The 24448-nt window shown below is 48.6% G+C and overlaps 1 protein-coding gene across 1 annotated transcript; it reads right to left on the reverse strand.

Annotated features, from left to right (window-relative positions):
• Positions 1-23158: 23158 nt before the first annotated feature.
• On the reverse strand, positions 23159-24091 carry LOC310920751 (olfactory receptor 14J1-like; the record flags this gene model as incomplete). The annotated part of the gene is made up of 1 exon (XM_083880810.1): positions 23159-24091. The coding sequence occupies one exon, from the start codon at positions 24089-24091 to the stop codon at positions 23159-23161; it is 933 nt and encodes a 310-aa protein (XP_083736936.1).
• Between the last annotated feature and the right edge of the window lie 357 nt (positions 24092-24448).

The following is a 24448-nucleotide window of genomic DNA, read 5'->3' on the forward strand; positions in this document are numbered from 1 at the left end:
GACGAGAGGGAGTAATTCCTTGTCTTGTATGTAGCCTGACAATTTTTCTCTGGAAACTAGACTGGCATCCAGCTTGGGTTTTTCTTTGCTGTAAGGAGTGTGAGAGGAGGTGGTATTGTGTGTCCTACAGATGAAGACCTGCATTCTCCAGGTGCATTCCAAAGCTGCCATGATGTTCTAACTGGGAAGCAGCACATGCTGAGTGTGAAATAGTAAATGTAGTTTGTAGAAAGCATTGTTTTTTTTCCAGGATTTGGGACATGGATGTTTTTGAAGAAGATTGGGAAAAGACAAAGGAACAGTGTAAGTTTGGCAACAAGATGTAAAGTCACTTTCTGTAGTGACTTAGTTGTGACTTTTGGAATTTGAGATTGTTCTGGTTTGGGTTGAATTAGGGGAGAACCTCCAAGGAATCCCCTAATAACAAAACCTCTACCACCCCTCCCCCAACCCTGGGTTTGGGAAGGAATCTCTCGAAAAAAAAGTGGAAAAAACCGGTTTATTAACAAATAAATAAACACCCTCGAACACAAGGGAAAAAAGAAAAGAAAAAGCTCAGGTTACTGTGAGGGGGAGGGCGCAGAGCTTCTTTCACGGGCCCCGGAGATCCTCCTCGGACTCCTCCAGTCAGATCAGCTCCGGGTGCCAGTCCTAAATCTTAAAAGGGGCGGGGGGGGGGGGAAGGGAAAGAAGAAGGGAAAGAAAGGGAAAGAGGAAAAAAACGGAAACAGCGAAGATGAGCAGCGTACTAGAGGGAGAAAGCGGCAAGCAGAAAACGCAGCGAGATAGCCCAGAGCAGCGTAAAGCCAAGAGAGCCAAAAGCGGGGGGGGCAGCCCGTGCCCGCCCAGCCGACAGGAAAACAAGAACAGCTGTTAGACATAACAAGGGAGTCCACAATATGGGATAGGAAGCACTGTCAACCCAGGACAGAAGCTCCAAACTCTGGACACAGAGACGGGAGCTCCGGGGCAGGAGAAACTGAAATGGCTCCATCAGAGAGATGTGGGAGCTGGATTCTGAGAGCGTGCCTCAGACTTATGCACGGTAAGAACTGTGAGCAAATGGAATTAGACACTGCAGTTCAGCTGTTGCAAAACATTCTCTCTAAGAGAGGCAAAGCAACAGAAGCAAAGCACCTTCACAATTTAGTGAAGTGGGTAGAGAAACAAGGGCCTTAACAAGAAATCTCTCTGCTGTTTAGCCCTGAGGAATGGCCAGGCGTTGGAGCGTGCCTGTGGCAGAAAATGATTGAAGAAGGCAAAGTAGGAAAAGAAGCTCAGAGCTTTGGGGGCATTAGGAAGTTAGTGACTGAAGCATTGGGGGAAATGAAGGCTGAACAACGTGTAGCAATGCTTGCTGCCCAGGCACTGAGCTCAGAGCCGCCCATGAGTGAAAAGGCAAAACCTGGATGATTTCCAAATCTTTTTAGCAATGGTTTCATGCAGCCCATGAGAGGCACGGTTGCAGTGCCAGAAAATTCTGTTGAAAATATGCAACACCATGTGAAAAAGCAAGGAAAAGTGTCTGAATCCCTGCCAACAAAATTGGACCAAAAAGCTGGGCAAAAACCAGAAATTTGCTGTGATTCCCAGCAAAGTTATCCACGACTGCCGTCCAGTGGATGGAGCAGTTCAAGTCAGTCAGGAAATCGCACTCCAGTGTCACTACAGCCTGATAAAGAACAAACAAAAGTTCCGATGAAAAAAGTTTTAGAAAAATTAAAAGGTCTCACTGTAGAGCAACAAGGAAGAAACAAACATCAAGTAAAGCCAATAGCTCCTTCTTGGACAGCCTGCACACAGTCGTGCCAAAATGTAATGGAACTCAAACAACTGGATGTGGAAAACCGACCTCCGTCACATCCCATGAATTGAATTCTATGCAAGTACAGCAAAATTGATCCTCTCAGAGGTCAGAAGTCATTTGTGATGCTATACTTGAAGGAGAATGGCAAGCATCAGCATCCATTGCCTGCCCAGTCATAATAGAACATGCAAATCAAATGGCCGAATGAAGACCACACAATCTGAAAATTCTGCAACAAGCAAAGCAAACTGTCACTCAGCATGGACTGAAATCTTAAACTGCAAAATCTATTTTAACATGGATCTTTACAGCAGATGTCATGGCTGCAGTCGACTGTCAGAATTTAGCAAGATTGTTGTTGACTCCATCTGAATTTTTAATGTGGGAAAGTGACTGGTACCAAAAGGCACAAACAGAAGCCAACAAGCAGAGACCCCAAGGACGTGATTTATATGGAATTACTGCAGACATGATTACAGGCAGGAGAAATTATGCATCTACATCAACTCAATTATGATATCCTTTGGCTTTGCATCATTTGGCTGCTCAACTTGCTCAAGAAGCTTTGTTTGGTATACCACAAGATAAAAAGGCTCCAACTTTTTCTAACGTAAAGCAAAGACTCAGTGAAAATTATTCTCATTTTGTCAATCCTCTGTGGGAATCGCTCAAAGAGAACTCAGATTTACCAACTGAAATGAAAGATCATCTTTTTCGACTTCTTGCATTTGACAATGCCAACAGCAAAACAAAATCTATCCTAGTGAATTTACCACAAGGATCACCTGTTGATGAAATGCTTTTGTGTGTCAGCAGAGCAGAGCAAAAATCTCAGGCTGCTATGGAAGCTGAAGTCGTGAAAGAAGCAATGGGATCCCAGACCAAGTTAATAGCAGCTGCTTTGAAAGCAGGGGAGCAACGCTCAACAACTCTTCATCCCAAAAGGAGGCAGGAGGAATTCTAGGACCATGTTATTGGTGTGAACAGTCAGGACATTCCAAACAAATTGAAGTCAGACTGTTATTGCCATAATACTAAGCCTTCTGATGATTGTTTACATACTTTCCTTCAAAGTCCCTCAAAACAATGTATATTGTTTTCATTCCTCTCGGTGATGAACTTTCGGATTGACCACTCGGGTCAGAGAGGTGTTCCCCTCATTGACCAATCCTTGGCCAAATCCCAAATACTATATAAACCCTAAATCATAATAAACTGTCTTCTTTTCCCTGCTTCTACATGACAGGTGAGTGTGGTTCTTTTTGTGTCCATAATTGCGACAACTGGTGACCTCTGCCGTGTCAGAATGGGCCATCTGGACTGCCCATGAGAATTGCAGTGTGTGGAGTCAGATTGTTTTAAGGTAACGGCTGTGTGTGTGTGAGTAGCCTTTGCGGAAATGATATTCCGTATCCCCGCGCTTGATGCCGGGGCCTTGAAAGTCTGGCGAGGTTTGCTGGATCGGGCAAAGGCTCCCATTTCAGATGTTGCTTTACGGCATCTATATTATTATGGAAAGGTGAAAGGCTTCTTTGCTGATGATGGGGCGGTGGCCTCAAGAGGTGCCTTGAACTGCCTTGGTGATTATCAGATTTGGGCCTTAGCTGCGACTCACGATGCGAGCATCGTGGAGCTGACATTGCTTTGGAGAGAGTGCGATAATGCTAGAAGGGAATATAAGAGCTCGAGAGCTCCTGTGGAGGCCTGTGTCGCCCCTGGGGCTGTGCCAGCCCCACCCATCCCGCCCGTTCCTGTGCCTGGGAGGCGGAGGACTGGGAGCATGTTTCTTCCACCCGGTGATGGGGGGGAATGAGGCGTCTTTGACTCAACCCGTGCCTCTGTTGGAGGCCGGAGCCAGGGCATCTCCATGTGGCATTGCCGCAGAATGCCCCCTCAGAGCAGCAGACGTGGAGTTAACCCTGTCCGACGATGGGGGGACTGCAGAGGCTCCACCTGACGGTGGCTGCAGCGGGCTCAGCACCGGCTGCTGCGCCTGGAGAGGTCATGGAGACGCCGAGGGCTGAGCGGTCCGTCCTGCCCCACGTGGGGGGGATGGCGCCCCCGGTGGGTCTCCGTGGCACAGACGGGCCCATGCTGGGGGCGATGTCGGCCTCTCCTCTCCCCGTGGCTGCCCCGCTGGGCGCAGTGAGTACCATTGCCCCTGCCGCAGGGGCTGGCCTGGGCCTGAGCGGCCCTGAGCTGCATCCCGCTCCCTCCGCAGGTCCCCTGCCCGCGCCACCTGCACCCGCTCCCCACTGCCTGCTGAGCCTCTGGCTGTGGTGGGGGATGGTGCCGTGGCTCCACCAGCCGCGCCCCTCCTGGTGCCCCATCCCTCCCCCGCACTGGATTGGGGGGGCAGCGGGATGGCCTCAATCCTTCCCCTGCTGGGTTCACATGCCCCGCCTCGGCCCGTGGCTGTCGCAGGGTCCCCTGTCTGGGCTGCGGTGGCCAGCGCTCCTGCGCTGCCGGCAGACATGGGCTCCGTTGGGGCTGCAGCGTCCCTGGAGCCAACGGGCCCGGGCCCGCCGCCTCCCACAGAACCCGAGGCTGCAGTGGTTGCTGGTCCCGGGGGATGCACTTTGGGCACAGGTGGGGGCATGTGTCCCAGGAGGCCAGCGCCTCCCTGGGGAGATCACGATTGTTCACCTTGTGTTTTTTTGAGTTTTCTCTTCACAGAACAGAGAGCCAGTGGTGAGAAGACGGCTGTTCTGAAGCTACCGGGCTGGCTCAAATTCACAGAACTGTTGTCCTGGCCAGAGACTGTTCTGAATGATTTTACCCTGTCTGTCCCTGAAATGGACATTGCGATCCTCTCCCTTGCTGCTTGGCACTCTGGAAAAGACTTTCTCTCAAGACAACTTAGTTGCCCTTTGAGACTTGTTCAAAAGCTGTTGGACCAGGATCATCTGGAACCTTTGACCAGTCAGTCCTTGGGACACTCCTGTTTTCTGCATCGAAACAGAACTCTGGGAAATGGAGGCTGTTGCAAGACCTCCGAAAAGTTAATGCTGTGGTGGAAAGCATGGGGATGTTGCAGATTGATATGCTGTCGCCACCATGTTTCTCGCAGATTGGCTGATCCTCATTGTAAATATGAAAGATTGTTTTTGTGATTCAGTTGCTTCCTACAGGTATCATGGGCCAATGGAATGACAAATGGTCTGATCCCTTGCACATTTTGGACTGGGTCATCCTGCCCCATCAGCTGCAAAAGATGGCAAATACATTTTCTGAGCCGATTGCTCGACAGCAGAAGAAAAAGGCGACAATCACTTTGTTTGAGCTCATTGCTCGATTGATAATTAAATGCAGGCAACAGCGCTTGCAATTGATGGGTGCAGATTTTTGTAAAATTCAAACTCTCGGTATTACGGGAGACATTTGAATGGAGCTTTGCAAGCAGTGGTTTTCTGCAAATTGCTCTGAAAATTTTTTCAGCACAGATCATCTGTCATCTGCCCAGCCATGAGCTACTGCAAGTGGAAAAATTCTTTAAAGATACCCAGGAGCCAGTGCAAGGACCCACTGTCTTTACTGACAGTTTGGGAAGCACAAGAAAGGCCATTGTTACTTGGAAGAATGGATCTGAGTGGCCAGTTGAATTGAGGGCTGCTGTCATGGCATTTCCAAGTTTTCCCAGGAACCTTTCAATTTAGTCTCGGATTTCGCTTGTGTTGCCGACATGGCACAGCAGTTGAGTCATTCAGTTTTGAAGGGAGTCAGCGATGCTGCTTTGTTTCCTTTGCTGACAGCTCTGTGTTGTATTATTGAGGAAAAAAAGAAAAAAAAATTCTTCTTAACAAAAACGGGGAATGCAGGGTGAAACCCTGCACAGCCAATTGGCAAAGTTTTGCATGCCATCAAGCACCTTACTGGTGCCACAGAATTCTATCAACCCCACCATGTTGAAAGCTGGAGACCGTGACCAAATGAACGGCAGCAAATGGATGAACCATCGAGTGATGACTCAGATGCAGAGGACATGAGTGTTCACTCCAATGGTCCTTCCACCATACTGAATAATGTTCATTTTTCTTTTTTCCTTTTCTTTTCTCCTAACACAAAAAGAGTGAGATGTCACCCTGATTCTTTAGCCTTCTGATGATTGTTTACATTCTCGAACTGGAGTTTCTCAAAACAATGTAGATTGTTTTCATATTTCTCGGTGATGGACTTCTGAATTGACTATTGTGGTCAGAGAGGTGTTCTGCTCATCTACCAATTTATGACCAAATTCCAAATCCTATTTAAACCCTAAATGATAATAAACTGGTGCTTCTTTTCCTCCCTTCAACCTGACGGTGAGTGTGTGGTTCTTTTGTGTCCCTAACCGCGACAACAGGGAGCCTCCTTTTCCTTTGGCCAGGCAGGTTCCCCCATGGCTGGGGCTGAGCCCTGTGTGAGCTGCAGCTGCTGCTGTGCCCTTGAGAGGGGCTGAGGCCGTGGGGCCCCTGCCCAGAGCAGCCTGGGCTGAGCAGAGCTGTGGGGCCAGAGCCGGCTGGGCTGTGCTGGGGAGAGGCCCTTGGTGCTGCACAGAGCTCAGGGCAGCTGGCAGAGCTGGCAGGGAGCTGGGCTGGGCTGAGAGAGCCTGGCACAGAAACCATCAGTGTCCATCTCAGCCTGTGTGACCCTGCAGGGGCCAAGAAAAGCCCCCCAGGGTCCACAAGTTCTCTGTGTGGGAGCTGAGCTGGTGACCCCTTGAGCCCTCCCAAGTGCTGGGGCTGCACCTCCAGCTCCAGAGGAGATGGGACAGATGGGAGCAGAGACAAAGAATTCCTGCTGGATTCTTAATTTGTTTTTGATACACAGGTGACCTGGACCCACATGTAGAGGAGGTGTCAGATAACACTGGCAGAGGTATAAGAATAATATTATTTAGCTGAAAATTATATTCCATGCATAATACACAATGAGAAAAAAAGGACACATGATCAGAAGAGTATCTGAGTTTTCAGAGGATGAGAGACTCGTTGATATTCCAGTAGTCAAATCTGTACAATACTTTCCTCAGGGCTTCCCTGAGATGAGAGGTGACCACCAGAGGCCAAGGCCAGCCAGAGCTCACTGTCCTGGCAGCTTTTGTCTGGGCGAACTCTTGCAGATAGAGAATTTTTCAGGGGGAATATCAATTTTGGCTGTGGGCACCTGGAAAGATGGATGATTCTTTTCCAGAGGAAAGAAAAGTACAGAGCCTCCAGTGCTCATGGGGCTGATGAGAGGCAGCCCTCAGCATTCCAAGATCAGCTGGACCTGTCAGGTAGCCCCTGGGAGGCCAAACCAGCCAGACCTGTTCCATGTTTCCTTGGTTCCATGAGGCCCCAGAGTGTCACAATGTTCTCCCTGCTTCTGAGGTGTCACAATGGCCCCTTTGCTTCCATGAGGCCCAGCAGGGTCACAATGGCCCTTTGGTTCCACAAGGCCCTGCTGCTTCACACTGGCCCCTTGGGACCATGCAGCCCAGCAGTGCCACAGTGATCCCCTTGGGTCCATGAATTCCCACAGTGTCACAATGGCCACTGGGATCCATGGCATCTCACAGTGTAACAATGGTCCCTTGCATCACTGGTACCTTGCAGTGTTACTATGGCCCCTTGGTTCCACGGAGTCCCCACAGTGTCACAATGGTCTCCATGGTTCCATGACACCCTGAAGTGTCTCCACAGGAATAAAAGCACAGAGCCCCAGTGTTTCAGGGGTTGATGCATGGCAGCCACCAGAGGCCAAGGCCAACCAGAGCTGTCTGGTCTAGTAGCTTTCATCTGGGAGCAATCAAATAAATATCTTGGATTCCATATCTTGGATATATTGAGTTTTGATATATTGAATTGGGAGCAGAATCTTAATTTCAGCCATGAGCACCTGGATGAGAAGGTCAGTTCTTTCCCATAGGAAAGAAAACACAGAGCCCCTGTGTTTTCAGGGCTTAGATTAGAGGCAATCACCAGAGGCCAAGGCAAGCTAGGACTATTGGTCTTGGCAGCTTTAGTCTGGGAGAAACTCTTGCATACAGAGAATTGTAGAGAAGTACCAATTTTGGCCATGGGTGCCTGGGCAGGAGGGATGGTTCTTTTCCATAGAAAGGAAAGTCCAGAGCCCCAGTGTTTCAGGAGTGGATGAGAAGAGACCCCCAACATGCCAAGGTCCATTGAATCAGTCAGGCCAAGCCAACCAGACCTGTTCCCTGTTCCTCTGGATCCACGGGGCCTCACAGTGTTACAATGGTGGTGTCATATTGGATCCTTCATTCCATGGGGCCCTGCTGTGTCACACTGGCCCCTTGTTTCCATGGGGCTCCACAGTGTCACAATGGTCCCCCCTTGCTTCCAGGAGGCCTTGCAGTGTCCAAATGTTTTCCTTGGTTCCATGGAGCTGCACAATGACACAATGGCTCCCCTTGGTTCCATGAGGTCACAGAGTGTCACAGTGGTTTCCATGATTCCCTATAGTCCTGAAGTGTCACAGTGTTCCTTGGTTCCATTGAGCTCCTCAGGATCCCAATGGCCCCTTGGCTGCACGAGACCCAGCTGTGTCACACTGGCCCCTTGTTTCCATGGGACCCCACAGTGTCACAGTTGTCCCCCCTTGCTTCCACGACGCCTTGCAGTGTCACAGGGGTCTCCTTGGTCCTGCAGTATCACAATGGCCCCTTGGTTCAATGGGGACTCACAATGTCAGAAGGGTCTCCTTGGTTCCACAAGGTCCTGCAGAAGGTCTTGGTTCAACGAGGCCTCAAAGTGTCATAAAGGTCTCCAGGATTCCATGAGGCCCCACAGTGTCACAATGGACCTTTGGTTTCATGGGGTCCTGCACTGTTACATGAATCCTTAGTTCCATGGGGCCCTGCAGTGTCACAATGGACTCCTTGGTTCCACAAGGCTCTGAAGTGCCACAATGGCCCTTTGGTTTCACAGGGCTGTACAAATGGCCTCCAGGGTTTCATGAGGCCTTGCAGTGTCACATCAGACCATTGGTTTCACTGAGCCCCGCAGTGTCACTATGGACCCCTTGGTTCCACAAGGCTTTGAAGTGCCACAATGGCCCTTTGGTTTCACAGGGCCTCAAGGTGTACCTGTGGCTTCCAGGGTTTCATGAGGCCCTGCTGTGTCACAATGGACCTGTGGTTCCACGATGCCCCAGAGTGTCACAATGGTCTCCTTGGCTCCACGGTGTCACAATGGACCCTTCATCCCATGGAGACCCACAGTGTCACTGTGGTCCCCTTGATTCCATGAGGCCCTGCCATGCTCTCATGGCCCCTTGGTTCCAGTGGGTCCCAAAGTGTCAGAATTGTCTCCACTGTTCCATGAGGCCCCACAATGGCACTATGGTCCCCTTGGGTCCACAGGGCCCCACAGTGTAACAATGGACTCTTGGTTCCAGGAGGTTCCTCAGTCACAATGGACATTTGGCTCCATGTGGCCAATCTGTGTAACAATGGCTTGTGGTTCCATGAGGTTCCTCAGTCACAATGGACATTTGGCTCCATGTGGCCACGCTGTGTCACAATGGCTTGTGGTTCCATGAGCTTTCAGACTACCAACAACGATCTCCTTGGTTCTGCAGTGTCACCATGGACCCTTTGTTCTACGAGGTCACAGAGTGTTACATGGTCACCTTGGTTCCCTGAGGTCCTGCAGTGTCACAATGGCCCCTTGGTTCCAGGAGGCCCCATAGTGTCACCGTGGTCTCCTTGGATCTGCACTGACACAATGGACCTTTCATTCCATGCAGCCCCGGTGTGTCACAGTGGCCCCTTGTTTTCCATTAGTTTCTGTACTATCACCAATGTGTCCATTGTTCAAACAAGGCCTTGCTGTGATATAATGGGTCCATGACGCTTTTCTCTGTCACAATGTGTTTTTGATTCCATGAGGATTCTCTGTGTCACAATGGTCTCCTTGGATCTGCAGTACCACAATGGACCATTGGTTCTATGTGGCTCTGCTGTGTCAAAAAGGATTTTGATTTCATGAGGTTCCAAGGTGTCACAGTTAACTCCTTTGTCCTGTGACACCCCACTGTCACCAAATCTCTGAATTATCAGAATAAAGGTCCATAACAGTAATTTGCAATTAAGAGTGTATCACTTATTCAGCCCTGAGGTTCAACATGTGGTAACACATAACCTTAAAAGGACATGTGATTCTAAAAGAATGTTACTTATATAAAGTTGCAACACGTGTATTACAATTTAGCCATTACCTTAAGACCGACCTAAAATTCCCAGATTCAATCCTTGCTCATTCTATCATTGCACTCTTGAGCCAGATGTCTTCTACTTGTTTTACAACCATCCTTGCTGGGAAAGAAGGCCCTGCATAACTTGTTCCTCTGCTGAAACTCACAGGAATGATAAAAGTGAAATAAAACCTTTTTGTACCAAGCCCAAGGCTCTGTGTGGCCAGGCAGAGGCAGGCAGGAGGCAGAGCTGTCAGCAAAGCAAGGGCCCAGCCAGGTGGGGCAGCCGGGGGATGACGACAGCCTGCAGGGACAGAGGCGCAGGGCATGGACACCGTAGGACAGCCTGGGCTGCACAGGGCACAGGGATGGGCAGCAGCTGCAAGGCCCTGACACAGCCAACTCCTGCAGCACTTGGGCCATGGCTGCTGGGCCTGGGCCTGAGCCATGAGCAGGAGACAAGTGACCCTTGCAGCCCTGGCGCCTCATTGCTTCCTTGGCCCTGCTCAGCAGCCTGGCAGGGGCCGCCCCATGGTCCTGCCCTTGGCATTGCACATCCCCACATCCCAGTGGCCTGGGAAGAGCCCTGAGCACTGTGGGAGGGACAGGATGTGCCTTGGCAGGGGCTGGGGCTCAGGCCTTGACCCTTGGCATTCCTGAAACACATCCAGGTTTGCTCAGCATCAGAGACACCTTTGCCTTGTTTGTCCCCACCTGTCATCACTGCCTGCAGTGTTCTGCTCTAACTGGAATCTGGGGACACTTTCTCCGTTGAGTCTCTCTGCGGTTCCCATTAAAACTTCAAGAAATCTCAGTGTTTCAATTTAATTTTGAGTTCTTAAGAAGTTTTTTGAACACGCTCTCAGGGACTGAGTCTGATGTAAACAACACCAAATCACGGGAGGGTCATTAAAGTCCTTGTACTTTTCCTGTGCTGCTGAGCTGGGCTGGACTCATGGCACAGAGGCAGCTCCTGACAACCAAGAAAAGTTTCAGAAAGACATTTCCCCTGAGGAGAAATCCTCCTTCAGACAGGGTGTCTGTGTTATTTGAAATGTAGACTCAGATGAAAGTTTACAGTGGCATAATAACCTTTTCTGTTCCTTTTTCATTAATGATTAACCCCCATTGTTTTTTCTTTGTTTTGGTTTAGTTTTGCTCTTAACAGTATAGAACATCATTCTCTTACATGGAATATCAGCTTTTGCACTTATGTCTATTGATATCTGTGCATATGGAACTTATGCCTGTAGAATATAAACCTTTAAATATAACACATATGTTTCATCGGCAAATAAACTCATTGAACTGAGTAAGTGTCCCCCAGACCCTCCAGGATCCCCAGGTGTCCCACAGGGCCCACTCGGACCCCCAGAAACTGTTCCAAGATCCCCTGAATGCTCCAACCCCACAGATTCCCGTTACGGGCACTTTTGGCAATTCATCTCGTACCATCCCCCGCGGCCTCGGAGCCCCTCATAACACAGTTCCACGCCTAAACCTCCTGCCGTGCCCCGCGCCCAAAAGAGCCCGGATAGAGCTCCCCAAGCTCCCCCCAAGGGCTCCCGAACCGTTTACGTTCCCCCCGAGGACCTCAAGTCGCGGCTCGGATGCAGAAGTGTCCCCCAAGTGCTTTCCCGGACCCACAACCGCCCCGTTCGAGCCACTTCCGGGACTACAGCTCCCAGCATGCTCCGCGGTGATCAGAAAACGCATTTCCAGCCGTAACTCCATGTCCCGTCATGCCAAGCGCCCGACCCAGAGCTATTGGAGCTGCGCCTCAAACTCCCGTGATTCTCCGCGGCCCCGTTAAACCGTGACATTCCTTCGCCTTCAACTCCCATCATCCCCCGCGCCCCAGAGAGTCCCCTCAGAGCCCCCCAAGTGCCCGCCCGGACCCCGAAGGGCCCCAGATTCCCCTCCCTGACCCCCAAGTGCCTCCCTGGACCCCCAAGTGCTCCCCCGGACCCCGAACTGTCCGACAGAATCCCAAAATGCCCCTCCAAGTGCCCACCCGGCTCCCACAAGTGTACTCCAGACCCTCAAGTTCTCTCCAAATTCCCTCCCTGATTTATTAAAAAACTATGGATATTGATCTAATACCAATATCCAACTATGACGGACAAAGACTCTCTAACAGTTTAAAGTTAGAAAGTGTATGTTTATTACGACGCCGGGCAGCGTGCGGGATCGCTCCCAGAAACACACGCGCAATTTACAGATCATCACAGGGTCTTTTATCTACAGGAGTATTGAATACACAAACTACAAATGCATATTCATAGCTCTGATACCTCCCATTCCCCGCTTTGTACGGTAATTAGCCCAAAAAGCCATCAAGCATGCGTACTTCGTTCTTTGAAATGGGTCGGTGGTCCTTTTTTATAGGGTGGGGTCCCAAAATGATGAAGTAAGATGGTCTTCCTCCCTTCACTTTTTAACCTTTAGTGTTCGTGACAGCTAAATCCTGTTTTTCCCAGGACTGTTTGATTTATGATTGTATTGTGTTCATGGGGTCTATTGATTATTCAGGATGCAAAAGCCTAGTTTGACAGCTTCTCTGATTTATCAGTTCCTTCCAAGAATTATCAGTTCCTTCAGTCTGGCTTCTGTTAGCAAAAGGGAAGTCCTAGCTACATTATCTCAGCACTATCTATTTTGACTACAGTCTTTAATTCTTCTAAATCAATGCCTCATTTTCCCCACTTCTCTTTTTTAAAGTGAGTAAATTCTTTTACTCAAAAGAGTCTTCCTCATCAATCCAATCTGTACAGCTAGTGTCTCTCAAGACCAAGCCATACGCTTTTGATAATGAGGTTAAGGCTGCTATTCGTCGTAGCATCCTCCAATTCCAAACAAGCATCGCAACAGATAAAACTAAACTTATACTAACCAGAATAAGCAACACAACTATAGGGTGGACTAAGGCATTTAGTATACTAGTTGCTGTTGGAGACCACCCAAAAAGCACATCCCACTAATGATGGGACAAATGTTCCTCAAGCTTCTTAAATACTCCTTTGATGGTTTCTGTGTCATGGTGAATCGTAATTATTGTCTTTCTTCCCCCTTCTCTAATTTTATTGCACACCCCTCTATTTTGCGTCTAAATGGAGGACATTTCCTTCTCATAAGCTTGCATTTGTAACCCTTAGCATCTTATTTAAAGCCTTATGAGAGTAAGCATCATAAGCTTTTCTTTGGCACCTGTTTATCTCAGTCACATTGTACCTACACAGTATTGTGTTGACCCTTGTTATGGTTAAGCTTATTACAGCAATAATTACAACTTTCCACATAGTGTCTATAATAACTATTAGTCCATGTATTTGTGGTTCCGAGTGAGTTTCAGTTTTAGTTCATCGTCGCCTGGTGTGATCTTCCAGATTCCTTCTGAGGCTTTCTTCACTCGGGAATGATGGATCCAGGCCTTCTGTTCTTTGATCTTGATTGTAGTGAAAGTAGTAAGAAGCATCTGGAATGCTCCTTCTCACTGTGGTTCCAAGAACTTTTCTGCAAAAGACTTAATTTCTAGGTTGTCTAATTTTTGTTTTGAGCTCCAGCCACATATTTCTTAATTTCTCTAAATTGTCTATTTAGGGCCACCATATACTTGTGGCCCTCTATCTGGGGATATGGTGGCTGGAACTCTACCCCTGGTATTATTTTTGCAACCGTGCTTTGGTTACTTCTCGGGCTTTAGCTGTTCTAGTAGGCAAGGCTTCTGGCCATCCTGAAAAGGTATCAGTTAACACCAATAGGTAACGATATCCTCCCTTCCTGGGCAGCTCTGTAAAATCAATTTGCTATTGTTGCCCAGGTCCACAGCCTTTCCCAATTTGTCCCATTTTAGGCTTTGGTGTATTTTTGGAATTAGTTTGGAGGCAAAGACTACACTGACGGGTTACCTGTATTACTGTACCTTGTAACTTTCTGGCCACAATTCTTTCTTTCAAATAACTATACAAGATGTCTATTCCCCAGTGTGTTTTCCCATGTTCTCTTTGCACTAATGACCATAACAAATAGGAGGGTACTACAAGCTTCTCTTTCTCTGTCATGGCCCACCCTTCCTGATTATAATTTGCTTTCTCTGCTTTAATAAGATTTTTTACCCTTCATATTATATACTGGCTTACCTTTAATTGAAATTTTTCTTTTCATCTGGATAAGTGCTGCCTCAATTGTCTCATCGGGTATCTCACCTTTAGCTGTGTCTTTTGCCTCTCTGTCTGCCAGCATATTCCAATTAGAGCTCACTTTTTGATGTGATCTGTGCCATTCTCTCAAGTAGCTGCACAGCATCTAGCAGCTTTAGGACTTTTTCCAAATGGCTCCGTGTGCAAGGACTACCTCAAAGGCATCCAGCCTTCTGTGCAGAGGTGTTGGTAGTCAATGGTCCAGACTCTATTACCTCTCTGCTGATGGTAACTGCATACCCAGCATGCCTCTTTCCACTGACAACGTAGCTGCTTCTGTCAGTAAACCAGGTCTCAGCATTCTCAATCGGAGTGTCCTTCAGATCCGGGTGACTGGAGTAGGTGGTTTCGATGGTCTCCAGGCAGTCGTGGATCACTGGTTCTCCTATACTCCCGCTGGGGAAGGAAGCTGGGTTCACAATGTTAGTTACCACAATCTTAACATTGTCTTGTTCTACCAGTATAGCTTTAATGTCCTCCTTTTCTTCAAGGACTGCAGACATTGTATGGGACACTAGCACAGGCATCTTCTGGCCTAGAGTGAATTCTGAGGCACTCTGGCCATCCTTTAGGAGCTGTGTACTCACGTCTGGAAGTCCCAGGGCTGGAGCTGACATGACGGCCTTCTTTAGCTGGTCAAAGGCCTGAATAGCTTTTGCCTCATCAGCTGGGCTTTCTTCTGGGATCTGCAAGCCCAAAAAGTTTAGGAGGCTTACCGTCTGGTCCACTCATGTTCTCTGGATCTGGGTAGCTATTAGGAGGTCTTCTGCATACTGGAGCAACTGTTTGCAAGCTGCTCCCCAAATATCTTCTATTCAGTTTGAGGTTCTCCTGGGCAAGGACCACCTCAAAGGACTCAAATGAAAAGATTTTCTGGCTGGCTTTATGGAGAGGGAGGCAAAAGAAAGCATCTGCACATCTAAAACAGTAAATGAGTTAACAAGCTATAAGGGTTAGCAACTACTGAATACAAGCCTTCAGTTATCTTGTCAACAGCTAAGTTATGGCTTGTCAGGCTTCTTCACTGGCACGATAGGAGTGTTGAAATTAAACTGACACTCCTTGAGTAGTTTTATCTTTAAAAAGTTTTCTTTGCCCTGCCGGCATGTCAGGAGCCTACACTCCAGGAAACACCTAATCTATTTTCTTTTTTTATTATTATTATTAATTTTTTTTCAATTTTTTTGTTATCTACATTAAACTTTGTTGATTCTTTACCTCCAAAATAATTTTTCTATCTTTAAATATTACTTTTGCCTCCAGCTGCTTTAGCAGATTTCTGCCCAAAAGTGCAGATGGGGCATTAGGCATATAAAAATCGATGGATTCTCTATTGTTTCCCCAATTTAAACTTCAATGGTTTGTAAAAGTAAGCCTTTTTTAGGTTGGCCAGCCGCTTCTTTTACTATTACATAGTTACTGGTTACAGGTGTTAGGGTTTTATTGCCCCGGTGTCTTATCAAGAATTTTATTTCTTTTTTTTTTTTTCTGTTATGGCATCAAGCAGCAATTGGGATCTGGTAAATGCTGCTTGATTACAAACTTCATTTTCTTAGCAACCTCTATTGGATCACTTCGATAGCCTTTAGCACCCTTTTCCCAAATCTCTAAATCAATTGAGGAAAAGGGGACCTTAATCAATTTTGTAAAAGAAAAACCCCATACAATTGCCTAGACACTTAATCCAAATTACTGGTTATTAATTTTTAGGGTTTCTGAAATTCCGTTTCTGGGCAGGGGAACTCTTTGAACCAGCTTTTCAATTCTTGTTCCTTCTATTCTTAAAACAAAAAGTTAGCAATATGTATTCTTTAAAACAAGGCTCGAAGCACCAGCTGTTGAAGAAAGAATTTGTGTTTACATAAAAAAGGAAAAATTCTTTTTATTTAAAAGAAAAACCCACGCGATTACCCAGACATATAATTCAAATTACTGGTTATTAATTTTTAGGGTTTCTGAAATTCCATCCCTGGGCAGGGGAACTCTTTGAACCAGCTTTCCAATTCTTGTGTCTCCTATTCTTGGGCATATAGTTTAACCAGAAAAAGGAAAAAAAAACCAGCTTGTTAATCTTAAAAAAAATTAGCAATATGTAAACAAGGCTCGAAGCACCAGCTGTTGAAGAAAGAATTTATGTTTACATAAATTAAAAAAATATTTTTATTTAAAAGAAAAACCCTACACAATTACCCAGACACTTAATTCAAATTCTGCCGGCATTAGCCATAAGTTCTGGGTTCTTTGCTTTTCTTGCACAAAACTACCAGACAAAAGTCCTTTCCCCTTCCCCAAAACCTGTTCATGTGATAGCAATTTTTTTAGGCTCACAAAACAATGGGTTCTGAAGACTTTAAACTCACTTAGGTAAAGATTTTAACACAGCGTTTCCGATTAAAAACACTCCACAAATTTTCTGCACTGAGAAAAAAGCGGGGGGATTTCTCGATCAGGCAGTTTTGGCTCTTTTGACAATTAAAACTGCATTCTACAAACAAACAACAGTTAAAACAAACACATCAGGCTTTTTCAGAATTTCAAAGACACAGCCCGAGGCAACAAATCACGGCTCCCTGCCGGTTACCGGGACAACCCAGATTCCTGCCTGATCACTGTGATATGTCACAAAAAAACCACCCAAAACTTTTTTTTTTTTTTTACACTTGCTCGTTTTTCTAATAAACAATAAACAGTTTATCCACCCACAGATGTTTTTCTATTGAACAGCACACTGATTAAAATCACACTATCAGTTATGCAGTCAGAAATTACAGCGCTCTCCGTGACACCCTCCAGTCACGGCACAAGCACATCCCCCCCGAATTCCTCTGCTTTTCAGCAGAGATATCCTTCCGCGGGTCGGCGGGGGTTTTAAAATCTCTTAAAAACAAAAACACTTACAACACAAACTTAAAAACAAAAACACTTACAACACAAACTTTCACAATTCACACACATACGGTACACAAATTAAGCACTCAATCACAAAGAAAACCCAAACAGACACGAATACACACACATCCAGCGTTCGCGACCGTCACTCAGAACGGGACCCTGTTCACCTCAAAAATTCAGGCTAGCCTCTCAGATTATGAATCACCAAAGTGCACCTTTAAAGTACAAGCCAAATTGGCACCAATACAATAGCTCTGTGCTGCCGCTGCTTTCCCCTGGAATGCAGCCAACAGTGACCAGCGTTACCTGGACAAACCAAAGATGGAGCCACTAAGCCCCCAATACCAGCATCTCTATGCTGCTGCTGCTGCTTTCGCTTCTGGAATGCAGCCAACAAGTGACCAGCTTTACCTGGAACACAACAACCATACAACATTCCTCGGAGATTCCAAAACCCAGGCCTCTGCTTTGCATAAGACGTCTCTTATGACTTATAAGCCGCCTCTATTCAAAGGCACCTGCATTCAATACGTTTTTCTTTAAACATACCTTTTGTCCGTAGTTCCAGGAGGTTCAGGTCTTTCCCCGGGTGGACGGTAAGGTCTGAGGAGCCCTCACCCCGAAAACTTCCAGGTGGGCGCCCTGAGGGGTCCTAGACCCCACCGGCCCCACGGCCAGAAAGAGCAGTTCTCCTGGCTGGCTCGCCAAAATGATTTATTAAAAAAACTATGGACATTGATCTAATACCAATATCCAACTATGACGGACAAAGACTCTCTAACAGTTTAAAGTTAGAAAGTGTATGTTTATTACGACGCCGGGCAGCGTGTGGGATAGCTCCCAGAAACACAGGCGCAATTTACAGATCATCACAGGGCCTTTTATCTTCAGGAGTATTGAATACACAAACTACAAATGCATATTCATAGCTCTGACACCTCCCATTCCCCGCTTTGTATGGTAATTAGCCCAAAAAGCCATCAAGCATGCGTAGTTTGTTCTTTGAAATGGGTCGGTGGTCTTTTTAATGGGGTGGGGTCCCAAAATGATGAAGTAAGATTGTCTTCCTCAGCTCTGACTTTTTAACCTTTAGTGTTTGTGACAGCTAAATCCTGTTTTTCCCAGGACTGTTTGATTAATGATTGTATTGTGTTCATAGGGTCTATTGATTATTCAGGATGCAGAAGCCTAGTTTGACAGTTCTCATGATTTATCAGTTCCTTATCAGTTCCTTCAGTCTGGCTTCTGTTAGCAAAAGGGAAGTCCTAGCTACATTATCTCAGCACTATCTATTTTGACTACAGTCTTCAATGCCTCACCCCCAAGTGCTCCCCGGACCCCAAATTGTCCGACAGAATCTCTAAGTGCCCCTCCAATGTCCCACCCGGCTCCCTCAGGTGTCCTCCAGAGCCTCAAGTTCTCTCCAGATTCCCTTCCCAGACTCAAAACTGCCCTAAATGTGCCCCAGAAATGTCTCCATGAAACCCAAAATGGCCCTTTTTTCGCTGTTGGAGTAAATGATTAAAAAGATGACAAAATGACAAAAAAACCCCATAAGTCTTATTAGCATGGAGAGGGAGAAATCAATAGCCAGTCGTGATCAATTAATAAATTAAGGGAATTGTGTTGCTTAGAACTAACACCCTAAAATTTTTTGGTTGCTAAACTGTATAGATTTTTTAATATACATATTAAAAAAAGGTAATGAAAATATAGAATTATATTATTAAAATATATTATTATAATATTCTTAATTATTTAAGTTTTAATTATCAAAAAAAATTGCTCTTTTTTTAATGTGTTGGGATTTCAGTCCCAGGGTGGGCAATGTCAGACATGGTGACCTTGAGTGAGGAGCAGGTTGTCCAAACAGCAGGGTCAGAACACAAGGGGCTCCTTCTTCTCTGTGCTCAGACCTCCTAAGGAAACATTCACTGTTAAGTTGACTTGGGGAATGCTTCAGTCACCATTTCTAAGAATTGAAAAATAGAAAGAAATACACCCTTGATTAATAAAAAAAAAAAAATCATGACATGCATTTTGAATTCTTCCTCCTTAAGAGAACTCCAAACTGACTCCAAGCAGCTGCACAAGCCCTGGAAACTCAAAGACAATTGAAAGAGGACAAAGAGCTCCTCAGGGCTTTCTGTATTGTCATGAGCCCCACGCTGGATTTGGGGCTGAGTCCAGGAGCCCCAGGCACTGAGAGAAGGTTGAAGACGCTGCTCAAGGAGTCAGAAGCAAAAGTCCAAGTCCCTTGGAGCATCCCTGGGCCCCAGGGAGGGCAGGGAGTGCCAAAGGCTCCCCAGGGACTGGTGAGAGCAGATCCTTGAGGGCAGGATTGCAGGGAGGCCAAGGCTGTGAGCAGGGAACTGCAATGCTGAGCAAGGCCTGGGCTGGTTGGAGGCAGCAGAAAGGCCAAGGGCTGAGCCCAGGGCTGGGACAGCAGGGCCTGTCCCTCGCGGGTGGCTCGGGGCTCTTGGTGGGGCACTGGGATGGCAGGGGCAGCAAGGACAAATGTCCTCAAGCTGCAAGGCCTGGCAGCCTCCTCAGGGAGGGGCCAGGCAGAAGCAAAGTGCAGGCTTTCCTGAAAGGAAAGTTCCTCCTGTGGGGCCTCCAGAGGCGCTGCCAGAGCCCAGGGGACAAAGGCCTGGGTGCCTGTGGCCCTGCCAGCCCTGCCCAGCCCTTGGCCATGTGTCCTGCAGGCTGTGCCCCCTGTGCTGCTGCTGCTGTGCCCTGGCCGGCTGCACACGCCCATCTCGCTGTCCCCCCAGCATTTCTCAGCCCAGCATTTCTGTGCCCTCCCTGGGCTTCCTGCACCCAGCGCTGCCAGCTCCTGGCACACAGAGCCAGCCCATGGCCCAGCCTCACGCTGGGACACCTCCTGCACCAAAATTCTGCCCTGGCAGGGACTTTTTCCTCAGCTCCAGGCTCAACCTTCCAAGCTGCACTTTGGGGAGGTTTCCTTTTCTTCCCATTGCCAAGGAAAGCTCTGTCTGCTGCTGTTCACAAACAGGGAAGATCAGTGGTGGGAGATCAGTGGTGGTCAGAGGGTGTTTGGGGTACAGTGACCATGAAATTATAGAGATTTTATATATTCTAGAAAGAAGGAGGGGCATCAACAAAATTCTGCAGTGGAATTACAGAGAGCAGACTTCAGCCTGTTCAGGATGCAGATTTGGGGAGTGCCAAATCAGGTACTGATTTTTTTAAGGGAAACAGCCCTTAAAAAAGAAGAGGTCCAGGCAGGATGAATACACTTCCAGAAGTAAATTTTGCAGGAACAGGAGCAGGCAAAGTGTGCCCAAAGATAAGCCAGTGAGGAAAATAACCGCCCTTGCTACCCATGGAGCTTTTTCAGGAACTCAATTGGAAAAACCAGGGTGCATCCCCTTGTGACAGATTGGAAGGGAACTTAGGAAATGCTTATGGATGTTGTTATGTTATGCACAAATAAAATTAGAGAGTTGTAAGCTCAATGAGAACTTAACCTCTCTGTTTCTGTGAAAGATACTAAAAATCTTTTAATCAAGAAATTAATGGCAAACAGAAGGGTAAGGAAACCACCATTCTTTATTGGGGAGGATATGGTTACCAAAGATGAGGAAAAGCCTCAGGTACTTAACTCTTTTGTGTGACAGAGGAGCCTGTTCTCACACGTTCACGGTCACCAAATGTTACCCCTGCCCTTAGAGGGGCAACACGTTGCGATGTGGGTGCGGACCCTCACAGAGGGCAGCAGGCAGCAGCAGGGTCAAACATGGAAGGCTCTTTATTATCTGACTCCAAAAGCTTATATACATTTTGTACAGAGGGCCAAGATTGACCCAAGGAGGTTACAACCTCCTGACTCCATTGGTCAATATGACCATCAGTCAAGTTCTCTCTCAGAGAACAAGTATGCAAAATATACTGATAAATTCTAAGAATACAATATTGTTTATGTGAAGCAGTGTGAGAAAGGTGCTGCAAAGGTTCAAACACTTGAAAGCAAGAAAGTCAGGGGCGACATCTTTGCCTCAGGTTTCAACAAGCAGACAGGTTGTCCTCAGGACAAGTGCTCTCCTGAGATGGTAGGTGGACACAGGGAGCAGAAGAGCCCCCCTGTAATCCAGGAGGAAGCAGCTGCTGACCTGCTGAGCCACTCAGATGCTCATAGGTGTCTGTGGGACCACATGGGATCCATCCTAGGGGCAGGAGGGAGCTGGTGGATGAGCTCCCCAAGCTGCTCTCCAGCATTTCTCATCAGTCCTGGCTCCCCAGGGAGCTCCCAGAGGACTGGAGGGGCCAATGGGAGCCCATCCCCAAGAAGGGCTGGAAGGAGGATCTGGGGAACTCCAGGCCTGTCAGCCTGACCTGGGTGCCTGGAGAGGTTATGGAACAGATCACCTTGAGTGCCATCACAGGGCAGCCACAGGATGGCCCAGGGATCAGAGCCAGCCAGCGTGGATTTCAAGATCTGCATTGATGGTCTGGATGAGGGGATTGAGTCCACCGTCAGCAAATTTGCCGGTGACACCAAGCTGGGTGTGAGTGTGGATCTGCTGGAGGGTAGGAGGGCTGTGCACAGGGCCCTGGACAGGCTGGATCCAGGGCCCAAATCCAACCATGGGAGGTTGAACAAGACCAAGGGCCGGGTCCTGCCCTTTGGCCACAACAACCCCTGCAGTGCTCCAGGCTGGGGACAGAGTGGCTGGAGAGTGGCCAGGCAGAAAGGGAGCAGGGGCAGTGCTGGACAGCAGGCTGGACATGAGGCAGCAGTGTGGCCAGGTGGCCAAGAAGGCCAGTGGCCCCTGGCCTGGATCAGGAATGGTGTGGCCAACAGGAGCAGGGCAGTGATTCTTCCCCTGTACTCGGCACTGGTTGGCAGCACCTGGAGTGCTGTGTCCAGTTCTGGGCCCCCAATTTAGGAAGGACATGGAGGGGCTGGAGCGTGTCCAGAGAAGGGCAATAAGGCAGGTGAGGGGTCTGGAACACAAGTCCTTTGAGGAATGTCTGAGGGATCTGGGGTTGTTTATCCTGGAGAAGAGGAGGCTCAGGGGAGACAAGGTGGTGTCAGGGCACAGGTTGGACTTGATCATCTCCAAGGCCTTTTCCAACCTTGCTGATTCTGTGATTCTCTGAAAGCACCCTTGCAGCATTTGCAGGATGAGCCCTGGGCCTCCTCTTCAGAAGGTGCAGCAGCCCAGGTCCCTCAGCTTCTCCTCACAGCCCCAAAGCCCAGCCTGTCAGTCCTGCAGAGCCTCTGCAGCCCCTCCTCATTGCCCAGAACAGGGAGCCCCACAGCCAGCCACAGCAGCCCAGATGTGCCCCCCCTGGCCTGTGGTGCCTCTGGCAAGGGAACAGCACCAGGCACTGCAGGAGCCTGCAGACAATTCCTGAAGCACTTGTAGGATGATCCTGCTCCCAAAGGGACATTCCCATGGTGTGATGCTGTTTGTCCCCAGCCTGCCCAGGGCCACCCTGGGGCTGCTCATGGGGCTTTTCTGTGCTGAGCCTTGGCCTGGGCGTGTTCTGGAGAGAGCCTGGGCAAGGAGCCTGGAGCCCCCAGGCCCTGCCCTGAGGCGTCAGCGCTGCCCCAGCAGTGCCCATGGCCTGTCCCTGCTGCAGCCCTGGCACTGCCACCCCCAGCCCTGTGCCCGGCCCTGAGAGCCCTCAGGCCCTACAGCAACACCAGGGCCAGGAGGGCAGCGGGGCAGGGCCACGGGAGCAGCACTGGCAACACCAAGGGCTGCTGCTCCTGGGCACAGCTGCTGTGCCAGCCCTGATCTGCCCCCAGCTCTGCACACAGACATTGCTGCTGCAGTGACAGAGAAGGGAACAAAAGGGGGATCTCCAGGGAAGACTCTGCTGGGAGATCCTTTAGTTCATTTAAAGCCACTGAGAGCACAGCCCCTCTTTGGCACAGTCTGTGGCCACAGCAAAGATGGACAGAAACAACCAAGAAAGGACACAAACAATGGCCTTGCTTTGTGAACTTCACTGAAAACTAAAACAAAGAAAAAAATCCTGACAACCAAAGCAACAAGTGATATGAAAGATGAGTTTTATTTCAAATTATTTGCAGAAGCTGGGCAGCAGTTTAGAGTTTGTAAAATAGTCCCTTGATCAGTGTCCACACTGCAGCCTTGAGCTCCTGGTTCCTCAGGCTGTAGATCAGGGGGTTCAGGGCTGGAGGCACCACCGAGTACAGAACTGACAGGGCCAGATCCAGGGATGGGGAGGAGATGGAGGGGGGCTTCAGGTAGGCAAATGCGCCAGTGCTGACAAAGAAGGAGAGTATGGCCAGGTGAGGGAGGCAGGTGGAAAAGGCTTTGTGCCGTCCCTGCTCAGAGGGGATCCTCAGCACGGCCCTGAAGATCTGCACATAGGAGAAAACAATGAAAATGAAGCAGCCAAGTGCTAAGGAGATAGTGAAAACAGAAACCCCAAGTTCCCTGAGGTAGGATTTGGAGCAGGAGAGCTTGAGGATGTGTGGGATTTCACAGAAGAACTGGCCCAGGGCATTGCCATGGCACAGGGGCAGGGAAAATGTATTGGCTGTGTTCAGCAGAGCAGTGACAAGGCCACTGGCCCAGGCAACTGCTGCCATGTGGGCACAAGCTCTGCTGCCCAGGAGGGTCCCGTAGTGCAGGGGTTTGCAGATGGACACGTAGCGGTCGTAGCACATGATAGTCAGGAGATAATACTCTGCTGAAATGCAAAAGACAAACAGAAACACTTGTGCAGCACATCCCTCATAGGAGCTTGTTGTGGTGTCCCAGAGGGAATTGTGCATGGCTTTGGGGACAGTGGTGAGGATGGAGTCCAGGTCGGTGAGGGCCAGGTGGAGCAGGAAGAAGAACATGGGGCTGTGCAGGTGGTGGCCGCAGGCCACGGCGCTGATGACGAGGCTGTTGCCCAGGAGGGCAGCCAGGGAGATGCCCAGGAAGAGGCAGAAGTGCAGGAGCTGCAGCTGCCGTGTGTCTGCCAATGCCAGCAGGAGGAAGTGGCTGATGGAGCTGCTGTTGGACATTTTCTGTCTACGGACATCCCAACCTGCAGAAGGAGGAATGACAGTGACATTTGATTGGAGATTTCTCACAGAAAAGTCAAAGCCCTTAGACTGTTTCCTGCCACTTAACACCTCCCCCTTTTCTACGTCTAGGAGAACTTCCTTCACCTTGGTTGCTGGAGCCCTGATTGCTGATGGCCGCTGTTCAGTGAGGAGTCAGATCTTGACCTGCAGGACACCTGGGAGTCAGCCCTGAGCCCCAGTCAGTGCAGGGGAACAGTGAGGGCAGGGGCCAGTCCTGGTGTTTGAACTTGGTTAAAGAACCTCATCCTAAGGCACGGGATCTGCCAGGGCCAAGGCATGGGAGTTGCAGGAGAC

This window comes from Zosterops lateralis (assembly GCF_965231275.1).
Source record: "Zosterops lateralis genome assembly, chromosome: 31".
NCBI lineage: Eukaryota > Metazoa > Chordata > Aves > Passeriformes > Zosteropidae > Zosterops > Zosterops lateralis.